At 49.3% G+C, this 13,450-nt stretch overlaps 2 protein-coding genes across 2 annotated transcripts; one reads left to right on the plus strand and one right to left on the minus strand.

Annotated features, from left to right (window-relative positions):
- Positions 1–6,706: 6,706 nt before the first annotated feature.
- Positions 6,707–11,305, minus strand: FPRO_04406 (uncharacterized protein; the record flags this gene model as incomplete). Its single annotated transcript, XM_031229912.1, has 1 exon — positions 6,707–11,305. The coding sequence occupies one exon, from the start codon at positions 11,303–11,305 to the stop codon at positions 6,707–6,709; it is 4,599 nt and encodes a 1,532-aa protein (XP_031080102.1).
- A 680-nt stretch (positions 11,306–11,985) lies between these two features.
- Positions 11,986–13,413, plus strand: FPRO_04407 (uncharacterized protein; the record flags this gene model as incomplete). The annotated part of the gene is made up of 1 exon (XM_031229913.1): positions 11,986–13,413. One exon carries the CDS (start codon positions 11,986–11,988, stop codon positions 13,411–13,413), a length of 1,428 nt encoding a protein of 475 aa, XP_031080103.1.
- Between the last annotated feature and the right edge of the window lie 37 nt (positions 13,414–13,450).

Below are 13,450 nucleotides of genomic sequence, written 5' to 3' on the forward strand. Positions count from 1 at the left end.
GGGCAGGCAGGCAGGACAGGACAGAGCAGAGAAATCAGTGAATGAATCAAGGGATTGTGATGCAACAAATGTTGCGGCCGACGCTTATCTGATGCTGTGAGGTGTGTAAGAATGAGATTGTGAGTGCGTTTATGCAAATACTGCGGCTTGGCGTGTCTTGACCTCGTAGGAAGGGGATATTAACTGCAACAGGCGCAGCACCAGCCAATTTTTTGCGAAACCAAACCCAAATTTTTGGGGAGGTTGAGGAGAGGACGACAAGCGATGACAATGACGGAGCAAGACGGATGGCAACCTATGGACGGACAAAAAGCGGTTTCACTTTTTTCTCCAGAAATACGCCCTGGTCACCTTGAGAGTGGACTGTTAGCCATGTAATTCGGTACCGGTACACTACTAGGGCGCCAACGAAAAGTCTACGGCGCGACCGAGTAAACGTAGCAGATCCTTGCAGCTTTTCATTCGATGAGGAGGATAGGGAGGGGATGAGGTAACCTCTGGGATACGGGAGACATGATGGGGATAGATCGTGGGTGTGAGAAATAACATGGGCGTATAGCCAGTAACATCCCTCTCACAGTTCGAATTCCTAATGAGAACTCGAACTGAACTGGATGAATTGAGCTCGACTTGAGGTCAACCGATCAACTGCAGCACACAAACCCGAGCTGTTATGGATGGGGATAACCGCATGGGGGAATTTTCTTCTTGGGCATTGGGGCTGAAAGGTGAGTAGAGGGTGGGACCAGTGGAAGCACTAGCTGGGATCCCGCGTGGAACGCAGGAGGATTGGGGATATTCATGTATCGGGGGGACTAGCGGGTGACTTGTGGAAAGATGTATCTTTCACCTAGTCCTCTTTGGCTGTGACAGAAATCTGGCTGATACGTACTTTGGCTGGGGAGATGGAACTGAGACGAGGACCCTGGCTGCGGAAGCTACAGGTCGAGCTTCTGTCTTCTTTCCTCTTGAGGCAGGACTCTAACTCGCCAAATACTGGGGGAGCTTGGTAACTGTTTCGGTATTAGAAAGAGTCCCGACATGACTTGTTCAAACTTACCTCTATCTTTCCGTGTCTATGAGTCACTTGACTTTTGAGTTACGTTCTCTGCTCGGTGGCTTTGACTGTGGAGTGCGTAGCAGAGCCCGTGTGCCCCTATGGACGTGCGGGTGAATGTCCGCTTCACGATGCGTTACGCTGGGATGTGAGGTGTTGTCGAGTCCTTAGACGATCAGTGATATGGCCACTTTCAAGAGCATTCCACATGCGCATCTCGGTCAAAAGAAGCCAGATCCAGACGCTCGGCGAAACAGTCCATACAGTCAATCTCTCCTGGGTTATAGGTCGATTTACCTTGGTGAGGCTCAGTAAGGACACCGGCCGGTGTAGGTATGTGTAAATAGGCGCAGAAACCACTTGACGATGGTCCAAATGGGGTGATGGTGGGGGTCAAGTCGTGTTGTCAAGAATCATAGGCGCTGGGATTCGCCGAATAACAAGATATCCGATATTGACAATTGACAATTGAGTAAATACTGTATTGACCAGAGAGGAGATGTGGGATAATTTCCAGGACTTCGAGGTTGATTATTTCACTTGCCTGTCTGTGATGCAATAGCCCTAAACCGAGTCACCCTATCTATTGCCTACAGATAAAAATCTACCGCCGGTCGTATCTTGATTCAATCGGCGCCGGTATCTCTACTGATGTTCTCACAAGCCAGGGTACAGGCCGACGACTGCCGTGCTCAGTCATAGAACGATGAGGAAAATAACCTTTGGCAGAGTCACGACGAGCATTTGAGGACGGAAAACAGAGGCACAGCAAAGGACAACGGCGCCGACTACGGGGGCTAACTTAAGTGGTTCCACATCGTTGTCTAAGCCCTGGTTAGAACCTAGAACACGCAAAGGAAAAAATGTCAGACGTGATTGACAAGATGAGATTCAAGGGAGAGGGATCATGAAAAACATGAGACTGGCAGGGCTTTACTTCTACGGCTGTCATCAGAGGGAAAGGTACGGGTACTCTCAGTGGACGGCAATTTCTGTGTTAATGTGGATAAATGGATAATCAGGGACACGAAGAAAGTATTGAGCCTCAAAGCTCAAGTTTAAAGAGATTGCAATAACCAAAACAAGAAAGAGGCCAAAGGATCCCTGTGTTGTTTTTAACCGAATAATAGCCCATGCTTGGATTTGCATCGATCTTTTGACTGACCTTGATATGGACGCAACGTCTCGCTTTACAACCCGATGTCGTGCTTTCGGAACAAGGTCTCGGTTCGCAATCATCAAACTCGGCGCACAAGGCCCCGGCGAGGGCCCCACCGGACACCCGATATTATCCACTCTTGGAGGCCCCTCTCTGGAGCTCCTCCGGTTGACGGGGCGTTTGTGGACGCTACGTCTGTTAATGAGGTTGTGATTGGACCTTGGAGACTGAATTTGCAAGTTCTGCAAGCCTGAAAGAATTTGATATTTGTGTTCTATGTGTTTTCACTTGTCCTGCTAATAAGTGGCACTTCATTTTGCAGCTTGAAGCGTAAAGCGCCTTACTCAGTCTGTCTATCCAGGGTAAACTCTTACGCGTCCACTGATCTGACTACTTGTAACATAATGCAATTTACATTAGGCGCCGTTACGCTGTTGTGGTATGTAAGCGGGGATTTTTTATGTTTTTCCTCTCTCTTCTACAACTTTGTAGATTTGGACTTGTCGTTTCTATAAATTTCATCCGCGAGAACGCAGTATCGAAGTGTTTCTATGTTGCTATAAACAGCAGAATAAGAATCCACGCCAATTTTCTAGCCCGCTTTAAAGTTGCAATAGGTATGTTTTCGAGCTTGGTGCTAAAGTTGCGGAGACTTATGGGGCATTATCTCAATCTGGTAAACGTAGGGTAGCAATTCACAACAGGGACATCTACCCTGCCATAGTTATGTACATTGAGAATCTTGTCATTCCAGTTTCGAATGTTTCTCCTGTTGCTCATAAGCAAAGCAGTACAGGCAGGTCTCTAGATATGTACAAATCATACCACTCGTCAACGGCCCGACCCTTTGAGGCCGAGAAAGGGGTACGGAGTTGGGAGGAGGATATCATGCAGCCATGTAAAATGCGAAGAGAAACCCCAGTAATCGGGACGATATTGTCCCTTGCTGGGTTCAGGGTCTGACAATTGTTGATACATCTCTCTATGAACTGACTTGTCTCAATGTTCGTATCATTAACAGCACAGACTCTAGGGTCTGATTCCGCTCTTTACTGTGTGCTGCAGTTATCAGTAAGAAGCAATGCCGTTGGAAAGAAGTGCGACTGATCCACGCACACTAGGCCTGCATGTGCTGCCGGTTTGCTTGCTTTTGCTGAGATTGGATCGATTGCCATCATCTTGCGTCTCCCCCATGCTTATTAGGCACACGGTGAGTTGCATTATTATTATCATTTTGCGTCGTACGTAAGATACGGTCAGCAAAGTCCATGTGCCTGCAGCGCCATGGCCACAACAGATACCTATCTTTGGATGCTTACCAACGCATCTCGTAAATGGGGTTCTCACAGGCCGACTCACCGAAATACACTCTTGCCTGAAATTGACGGGAAATGAGTGTCTAGCAGTGTGTGCTCAGAGCGCTGCCGTTTCCCCAACGGTTTGCTGTAGGAGAAGTGACATTACGTATCAGATACACTCTACAATCCTAGAAACTTACTGCCATCAGCCATTTAGTGAAAATTTGTTCCAAAGAGGCAATAGCTCATGCGCATCCCTCATCCTCTGCCCAGGTACCTATCAAGTTTGGTTGATTCCTCCTGATGGTGATACCTGATTTCTCCTCAGACCCCAAATCACAAATCATTTCAACAAACCTCCTTGGGCTCAGTTACTGTTTCATTTGCTATTCCGCATGCACGTCTTGGGCTCCGCCTCCCTGGGTCAGACGAAAACTAGGGAATGTCTCCCGACTTTCAATAACTCAGTTTCTATCAAAAGTCTTCCGACTTTGCCCGAGTGGATGCCCTCACTAGCGCCCATCCAGCCCAGAAGCAATCCCGCGGGTCAGGCAGGAAGCGCTGAACCACCCCGGCCTCAGGCCGTCTTCCCGAAATGTGATCCACTGGCTCCCCAGGCTGCAGGAGACCTGTCCGGGAAGGCATCGCAGAGCCTAATTTCATGCATTTATCAGAGTTCGGCGGGTACTTTGCTGATGTACATGTGGATAGTGGAGATCGACAAATGGATCCAGCGGGGAAGGTGCGAGACAGGGGCATGCTCGGGTACGCCTAACCTCTAGAGGTTCAAGGTCTCGCGCGTCTCACCACGGAATCTCCAGGAAGGCGACCCCACTTCTCTCTCACCATGCCTGACCTTTTTTTTTTCTTCTTCCCTTCACCTGAGTTCCACTCGGTCCCTGGCTAAAATTGAGTTAGGTCAATTGATTCCAAGGGGTTTTCTCTTTTGGTCTGGAAGCATTGGTAATCATTGAGTTACCATTGCTGTGCCAAAACTGTCAACAGTTTCTCAACAGTATTCGCTACTACAACTCGTGACTTTCTTTCCCAACTCAATTTGAGTCATTCAGCTCACACAAAATGAGACGATTGATAGAAGGTTAGCCTTGAATCATCCAGACAGCCCGCCTATTGGGTGCCATGCCGTCACCCCGCATTCGTCTATCCTCTCCAGGATCTTGTTGACTTTGTCTAGGTTGGGGCTTTGTCAAAACGTCAACAAAATTTATGTTACTGAACTGAAACTCAATAACTCCCCAGCACAATAAGCATCCATGCATGTGATGACACATATAATCACAAGTCCAAGCCACGGCACATGTTGTCTGTGTTCTCGGACGAGGTTCGGCCTCTAAAGGATCGTGACTTTATGTTCATCCGGACGTTATTGATGTTACCCTGGAGTATTTCGGCACTAGTAGACTAGCAAGCATTCACCTTTGATGTTCACGGGCAACCCTCCGCAATGCCGAATTACCTGCTATGCTTTCCTAGCATACCTGTTTCGCGGGATATATGTCGGTATCACGGTATCTAGACCGTTGTGGCATATCAAATCAGCTCCTCGATGGATAAAGATCGACAAACTAAATTCATGGGTAGCAACTAATGGCTAGTCTTGCCGAAATGCAGATGTTCAATAGAAAGCCAATTTATTATTGCGGCTTTGAGCATCTTCAACGTCAATAAGCTCAACAATAGCTGGAAGTGAGCCACTGGTACCAGAGATATCAACCACATCATACTAGCAAGTGTTTGGCCCTGGTTTACTTCGGCCTAAATATGTCATTTTTCTGTTGGGAGCCACAGCCCCTGTTGATATGCCTGGTGTTTGAAGAGCAGCAGCCTATTGGTTTCATATGCTCCGAAATCATAGATCGGCTTGCCTCGGCCAAGCTGAGAATTGTCCTCGTCTGACTTAGCTGTACAGTGTAGGAGGCCATCCAAGCAAGCAAAAGAAAATTCCCGTACCCGCATCAGGGCTTACACCATCTCAGTAGGTTGGTTTGCAAGAATAAACCGATAGTTCATGTGATGCCTGAGCCTTACACCAAGTATATCACTAAATCTTTGCCGAAGAAACATCATGGTTGTTGGCCGGCAAGACACCAGCCAGACTTGGATAGCTCGTTCACTGCACACCCCGAGCTTCTTTCGACATCAATCAACATGTAGACATTCATCATGTTCCGTTTCTCCGAAACTCCTCACACTCCCCGAGCTCCCTTCAGAACGAAGAGCTACCCCGCCTCACATGCCTTTAGCTTCAGGAACCAAGACATGGGCAACTATTGCTCTAATGAGTAAAAGCAAACGTCACTTGCAACCACATTCTTCAAAACGACCTCGCTTAGCATAAACGAATACACCCCTCTACGGATACAGGATCTAGCAAGTTCAGATTAAACCCCAGAGAATGTCTGAGGCGTGTTTCTTTCATAAGTTAGCTCGTGCCTACCCCGTGCCCACTCACGGACAGGTACCGAGGGTGCGGCTCCGTGCTAAATATGTCTACTCCATAGAACTCCCCGGCCTTGCCTTACCTTGAGAATCCAGTGCTACCATCGACACAACATACCCATCTGACATCTGGGGAAGTCCCGTTGCCGTTCGTCCTAGCTCCCATCTAGCTGTCCGGTGTGAAGCCTCCGTTCCCCCAGATTATCCTACTCCACCAAACATTGTCCCTGACGCCACCTTATGACTCCTACCATGATTTGCCTACTTGCAATTAGACGAATATTCATTCATTGTCACAAGCCATAAGGTGTCTGGAGAACTCGCAAAAGAGTCACATCATCCCGATATCGGGCCATCAGCTCTGCTCGCACCTTAAACTTAAGCTTGCTCGCAGCTTACACGTGGTGAACATATCCTCGGCATAAGTAGATTCGATACACTTGTTTGCCCGTGACTGCATTGGTATTGATACAGAGAAAAGAATCGAATTACACAAATAGTTACAATGTCAGCCCTCGGGCATAATCAGTTATAGAATGATGTGATTCTTTTAGCAACTTTCTTATGTCAAAAGGTTGCTTATTGACGTCGTTTGCTCCCAAAACACCATCAGTCATAAATCCCCAAAATACATAAACGAAAGCAATGCATTTATGCCCTTTTTCTATATGCCGTGAGTGAGATCCATGCCAAGTTCTCCAATCCACAATATTTCTTCTTATGCCCGTCCACTCATTTGGCGTTCTCTTTACCTGCCTCGGTCACCTTCCGGGACGCCGTCTCGATCTTGCCCATAGCGTTGTCATCCTGGAGGCTCCACCAATGCCGTAGACCCTTGGCGTATTCGATCTCCTCCGGGGTGATTTCTATAGGTGGACCCTTGACCTGCGTAAGAATTTCTCGTTCGTTGGATTTCGAGACTGCCCAGGACGAGCCATCTTCGGAACGGACGCCGAAGCCACGGCCCTTCATTGACACCACCTTGACCCGGCGGAGGAGGATAACATCCCCACTCTCGACATCCGGTAGTGATGTTAGATGGGGCCGGAAAATATGGGCCACCCGTACCTGGGCCGGCGCGGTCGACGGATCAATTAGACACAAAGTGAGCATGAAATCCCGAGGGCCGTGCTTCGGTCGGTGTGGAGGAGGCGGTGACTGTGTTATTACAGCAAGAATATCCGTCATCTTGTCGATTGAGTTTCTGCTGAGCATCTTAAGCGACAGAAAGTCGGGCAAATTCGTTCGCAGGCTTTTGACCAGCTGCATTTTCAGAGTTTTGACATCCTCTTCTTCAGGCACAGTCGCTGTAGAGCCAGCAATGGAAGGTGACTTGAGCGAGGCGAACGACATATTCGGGGATTCATCCTGCCGGTGAAAACTTCTCGACACCGAGCGAGTTTCACGCCTAGGGGTTTCTCGCTTTGGATCTGGCGTCTTTTGACTTCTAGTCTGGCGAGTCGGTGGACTTGACCCTTTAGCAAGCAGTATGCTAGGGTCGCCGTGGTCATTTCTCGAACGCAGCACTCGCTGGGATCCCGGTGAATTGTTGTCCACGCTGTGAACACTCTCATCGTCGGTTGCCTTTCTCTTCCCTTTGCTCTTTGTATCTGCCTGCACTGAGCCACCTGCCAATTGGATGCTGGGATCATCCTGGTGCGTTTTACTTCGTGTCTTGCTGCTTGATGCGGCTGGACTGCTAGACTTACTTTCACGGTCCGAGGTCTTCAAGGTGGGTGTGGCTGTGATAAACGCCAGGCTAGGATCGTCGTGGTCATTACCACCTGATGATATAGTTGGCCTGTGTCGCCGAGGTCGCAGAGACTTGGCGAAAATGACTTCAGATGCTGCATCAGTGTCTTGGGAAGATCCTATAAGTGGCCCATCAGCCGGCCCAGTGGGTTCAGGCGATCTGGTTTGCGACAATACTGTGGACAAAGCAGGATCAGTAGGAAGGTATGTTTTGGATCGCATGGGAGATTGTTGTAATATTTCGGCCATGATCTGACCCTCTGGTCCTTCATCCTCCTCCTCCGTTATCTGGTGGGCATGAGTGACAACACTAAGTGTGTCGACTGTTTCGACCTCAATCACCTGCTGTGTGCCGCCAGGAGTAGGAAGATGTTCGACAGAACTGTCATGTGAGAATTTGATGCTGTTTGCTGGCGAGGTCTGGACTTCTGGGTTCTGCGTTGGTGGAGGGGAAATTTGGCCACCATTTTCAGGCTGTGTCTCATCGCTCGCCTTCTCAACACCATCCCTGTCGACTTGGTACAAGGCATTTGCCATGTCAGAACCTGGGTTAGTTGCCATCTCTGACAAGTGGTCCGATATGTTTTCATGTGTTTCAGAATGTTTAAGATCTTGGGATGTCTGAGAGTCGACATTTTTCTGAATCTCGAAAGCCACAGATTGACTCTCGCCGGACAACGGCACCGTTTTGCAAAAATTCGACGATCCTACTTCATCGTATAGGGTCTCTTGTGGCTGTTGAGATGGTTCGTGAGGAGCTTCCGTTGTCGCGATGTCTACTTCTTCGCTAGTATCGATGTTGGCCTCAAGAATTTCTGCTGTTGGAGTAGGTCTGCGAGGTAGTTCATCAATGTCCATGGCTTCGACTGTCACTTCAGGCTCAACTGCGGTCTCGTCTAGCGGTTTCGTCTCAGTAGATCGAACAGAGGCAATGTCCTTTGTCTCGTGCCCTTTTGCTTCTTCTTGCAGTGTAGGGGCATTCCCCATATTGATATCGCATCCTTCCGTTTCCATTGGATTTGATTCCTTTCCAACTTCGTAACCACAGGATTGCAATTCTTCTGTGACGGGAGACTTCCGCGGGGCAGTTGCGGGGACAGGCGACTTTGCTTTGTCTATGATCTCATTGTCACCCCGAAGCTTGTTTGCACAAATGGTGGCCTCGGTAACTTCAGCTTCATTCTTGGTTGAGCCTTCAATATGAGATGTAGGGACTTGGCCCTCATTCATTGAACCCATCTGCCGGCTGTCAACCCTTTGTGTCGCTATTGCTTGCCCCCCCCCTTTGCTTGATGAAGATAGGGGTTCTTCGACCGTATCGAACCGCGACAGACGCTGGCTCTCCTCTTCAGCCATAATCCCATCTGTTTTGGGGACTTCAGAATCTCCTTCTATCTTGGACGTTGGTGATGTTTCCGCACCTTCTATGCCAGGTGCTGAGTTGTCGTCTGTATTTTTGGCCTCTACATCCATTGTTGTCTCTGGTTCTGGCTCTGGTACAGGCGCTTCCTCATCTTCAGAATCTGAAAGCAGGTCGATGACAATGGGCTCCCTGGAAACAAGGGTAGTGGGAGGGCGATTGTATGCTCCCTCTTCTGCGCCATCTTCATCATAGTAATCATATTCATCCGAATCATATTCACCTTCAGCATCACCTTCTGGCCCTTCGTACTCTTCTGCTTCAATGTCGGATCGTTGCTCGTACGTGTCAGCGTACTCGTCGTCAAGATATTCCTGTGAATTTACGACATCTTCATCGCCATCCCCGTCATCTTCGTCGGGGTTCATGGTTCGTGTGTCAGGGTCATTGGTATCTAGATCAGGGTCCTCTTCAGATGTCTCTATGTCGTCATCGTCGTCGTGCGTGCGGGAGTACTTCCTTAAGTCGTAATCATCGCCAGGCTCATCACCACCGTCGCGATAATACTCTGCTTCACTGGCCGGTTCCTCAAGTGTGGGTTCTGGAGATACGTTCGCGGTTGTGTTCATATCCGTGTTCTCTCGCGAGGGAGACAACTGGCGGTCTCTACTAGACTCCGGCGACCCTTGTTCCCTTAATGGCGAAGAGCTCAAGATTTCGACTGGATTCTCAGCGTCGCTACTAGCAACTACAGAGCGAGGTCTAGGGGATGATCCTACAGCCCAAGCAGTCTGAGGCGGTTGTGAAGTCGCAGCAAATGTAGGGTGAAACGCTGGTTCAGCACCAAAAGGATTTAGATGGGGTGAAGAGGACGGTGGTTCATGACCAGCAAGACCAGCTAGAGCTTCTACAGCATTCTGAGGGAGATTTTCGGTCTCCAGGAACTCAGCTGGATACTCTACTTCTCTCGAAGCGAAACTGGGCGAATTTGTTACAGTATTTCGAGTATTTCCTTCCAAAAAATAGCCCGTTGCCCGAGGAAAGAGTACGGTCTGTGGGGTAAAGCTAAAAGCCATATCGGTGTTCATGTTACTTGGGGCATGACCCAGTAAATATTCGCCTGTCCCCTGTGGCATCCCCTGTGGTGTTGTCGAGTCTTCTGCGAGTGGTAAAGACTGGTTCATAAGAGAGTCGTCCCTTTCAAACAGCCTCGTTCGGGTAAACGGTGTGGGAGTCGTCTGAGTCAACCCAAACGCTGGTCTGGATTCAGCCAAAACCTGCACACTGGCCATTGGAGTAAAGTCAACATATACTGTTTGACTACCTTGATCTACCATTGCCAGTCGCGGTGGTGTGTTCATGGCTGTGTCTTCTGTCTCGCCATTGCGCTGCGAGACACTACTCATATAGGACTCCTCTTTACCTTCCTCTTCATGATCATTCTCAGGCTCAGGACTAGGGGATCGGCTAGTGTAACGCCAAGAGTTGGCAGGTAGACTGAACCGTGTGCGCTTTTTTGACTTGGTCCTGTCAACTTCGTCATCTAACATGTCTATATCGCCTTCGAATAATGCGCCGTAAGAGACACGCGCTCGTTTGAGAAAAGCAGGCGAAGCGAATTCAAGAGGATCCAAAGTCGATGAAGAAGTTCGTTTCAGAGGCAAGGTGATTTCTGGAGACAAAGGCGTAGGTGTAGCAGGTCGCTCGGGCACGGATGTAAGCGTGTCGACTTGGTCAGTATCATCAATTTGGCCGTTGGTGGTAGTAACTCCCGTCTCCGCGTCTGGGGCGTCGATAGTGAGCAATGTGTCTCGTTCTTCTCCAGGTCGGCGGATTCCAAGTACCAAGCGGTTTGAGAATTCGAGCTGCCATGCAAGAGTGCTTCCTGCGACTTGAGTCTGCGTCTCGTTCTTCTCCCACTTGACACCCTGCAGGCTCACACGAACCTCATCCCCTGCCCCCAGCGATGCATCTGCGATCGCTCCAGCGGCTGCGCCATGGAAACGGATCCGCACCTGGCCATTCTCGCGTCGGAGTCGAAAGTCTCGCTCAGCTAAAAGAAATGCGATAGATTTGTTGAGGATGCTAAATGGCCATGTGATAGTTACGGTACCAATTATAACTCGTGCGTCTTGACTTGGGACATCCGGACTGAGCTGGGCGATTGATATAGGTTCGCCCTGGTCGAGTAGTGATGTTGTGGGTTGCGAGTTGTTCATCGTGGTTTGGTCGCAATGTAAGTCGCGTCGACGGGACCTAACAAGCCAGAGGGACTGTGTTGCTGTATTAAATCATGTGCGACAGCTTTATTTGTTGTTTCTATGATTTTATGGTTGTCGCATCTCGTATGTCTTTTCCGTTGGTCAAGCTGCTGCTGCTATTAATCGCGTCCGAGGCGCTGATTTGCTCGTTGACGTGTGAATTGTTGTTGAAACAATGAAATCGATATGCAAGCTTCCGAGCAAGGAGGAAGCTGTGGTGGGGATATGACCGAAAATAGAAGGCGGTGAAGAGATCGCAGTCTAGCCCATCAGTCTATCACTGAGGCGCTGTTGAAAAATCGCCGGGTGTTAGACGGCGGCTCTTATGCGGCTCTGGGGCCGACAACAGGCCAGGACTTCCAATGGGAACCACCGAACTACTGTGACTTAACAGAAGCAGTAAAAAGAGTCGGGACGAAGTCGAAATGGCTCCTGACCCCCACTCAGGTTTAGGCGTATCTCGATGGTAAGGGAAAGCTGATGACTCCTTGCAGGCTTGTCCATAGAAGAATTTGATTACCTAGGCAACTCGTTGATTTGCTGATTTGTCTTTTCTGCTTCACAACTTTACACCAGTGAAGAATTGGTTCGTGTTTGGGACGGGACGCTGCCTTATTAGTTGCTTCACCTCTTACAATATGGGCTCTCTGACTCAGCCGACGCCTTTCGACGTCCACAAAATCGCAATCATCGGGGCTGGTCCTTCTGGGCTTGCGGCAGCGAAATATCTCATTGCGCAGGGTTTCGAGGACATTGTTATCTTCGAGCAGCAGGATCATGTTGGCGGCATTTGGCGATACTATGGGTTAGCCCCAGGAACTTGTCCTGTGCCTCAAGAAGATCCTCATTGCCCTCCTGAAAACCCCATAAAATGGAATTCAACATCAGCTCCGATTTTCACTTCGCCGATGTACGAGAACCTACACGCCAATATCCCAAAAGAAGTCATGACCTTTTCCGACCTAGCCTTTCCCGAGGACTCCCAGCTCTTCCCCGAGAGGCCTATGATCGAGGACTATCTGGTCAAGTATGCAGAGGATGTCAAACCCTTAATTCGTTTTTGTCGACGTGTCGAGCGGGTGACTCTCAAAGCGCAAGACGGCCGGGACAGATGGGAGGTTGAAACACAGTCAACTATCAATAGCGGCAACATAACTACGGATACCTTTGATGCCTTGGTCGTTGCGAACGGTCACTACTCTATACCCTATCTGCCCAATATGAAGAACTTGGAAGAGTTTAACGAGGCGTACCCCGGAGTGATTACGCACTCCAAACAGTATCGCACTCCCCATCCGTTTAGAGACAGCAAGGTAGTTGTGATTGGTAATGGCCCGTCTGGGCTCGACATTGCTTTGCAGATCAATCAGGAGTGTAGAAAGCCTGCTATCTTGTCAGTGCGACATCCTACACCCCCAGATCGACTAGCTCATTCTGGATGTACGGAAACAGCAGAGGTTGAGGAGTTCTTGGTTGAAGAGAAGGGAATCCGTTTCAAGGATGGCCGAGTCGAGACGGATATTGACGCCATCATCTTCTGCACCGGCTTCCTCTATAGCTTCCCATTTCTTGGGGGTCTAGGCCACCAGCTCATTACCACAGGCCGAGGTGTGCATGGGTTGTACCAACACGTTTTCAATATTCACCATCCAACCCTCGTGTTCCCAGGTCTCAACATGAAAGCAGCCCCTTGGCCGCTGAGTGAGAGCCAAGCAGCTCTGTTTTCAGCTGTGTGGTCCAACAACATTGAGCTCCCTTCTCGGGAAGCCATGGAAGCTTGGAGCCAGGCATTGGAAAAGCAGGAAGGCGACGCTTTGCATGTGTTTGGTCCCAACGGAGATGGCCACTACATCAACAAATTGCACGATTGGGTTATGAAGGCCAAGCGGCCAGGTAAAGAGCCGCCTTACTGGAATGAAGAGCTCATGTGGCAGCGCAGCATGTTCCTCAAAGCCAAGGCCAGATTCGAGCAACTAGGCTGCAAGGCTCAGACCTTTGAGGAGATTGGATTTCAATATGAGCCTGGAGCTCAACCTGATGTGGAGAAGGAGGGAGAAGAGCTCTGATTAAGACTGAAGGACGAGGTATTGCGGAAATTCGCAA

The sequence above is a fragment of the Fusarium proliferatum genome (genome assembly GCF_900067095.1).
Source record: "Fusarium proliferatum ET1 genome assembly, contig: FPRO_scaffold004, whole genome shotgun sequence".
NCBI classification, from domain to species: Eukaryota; Fungi; Ascomycota; class Sordariomycetes; order Hypocreales; family Nectriaceae; genus Fusarium; species Fusarium proliferatum.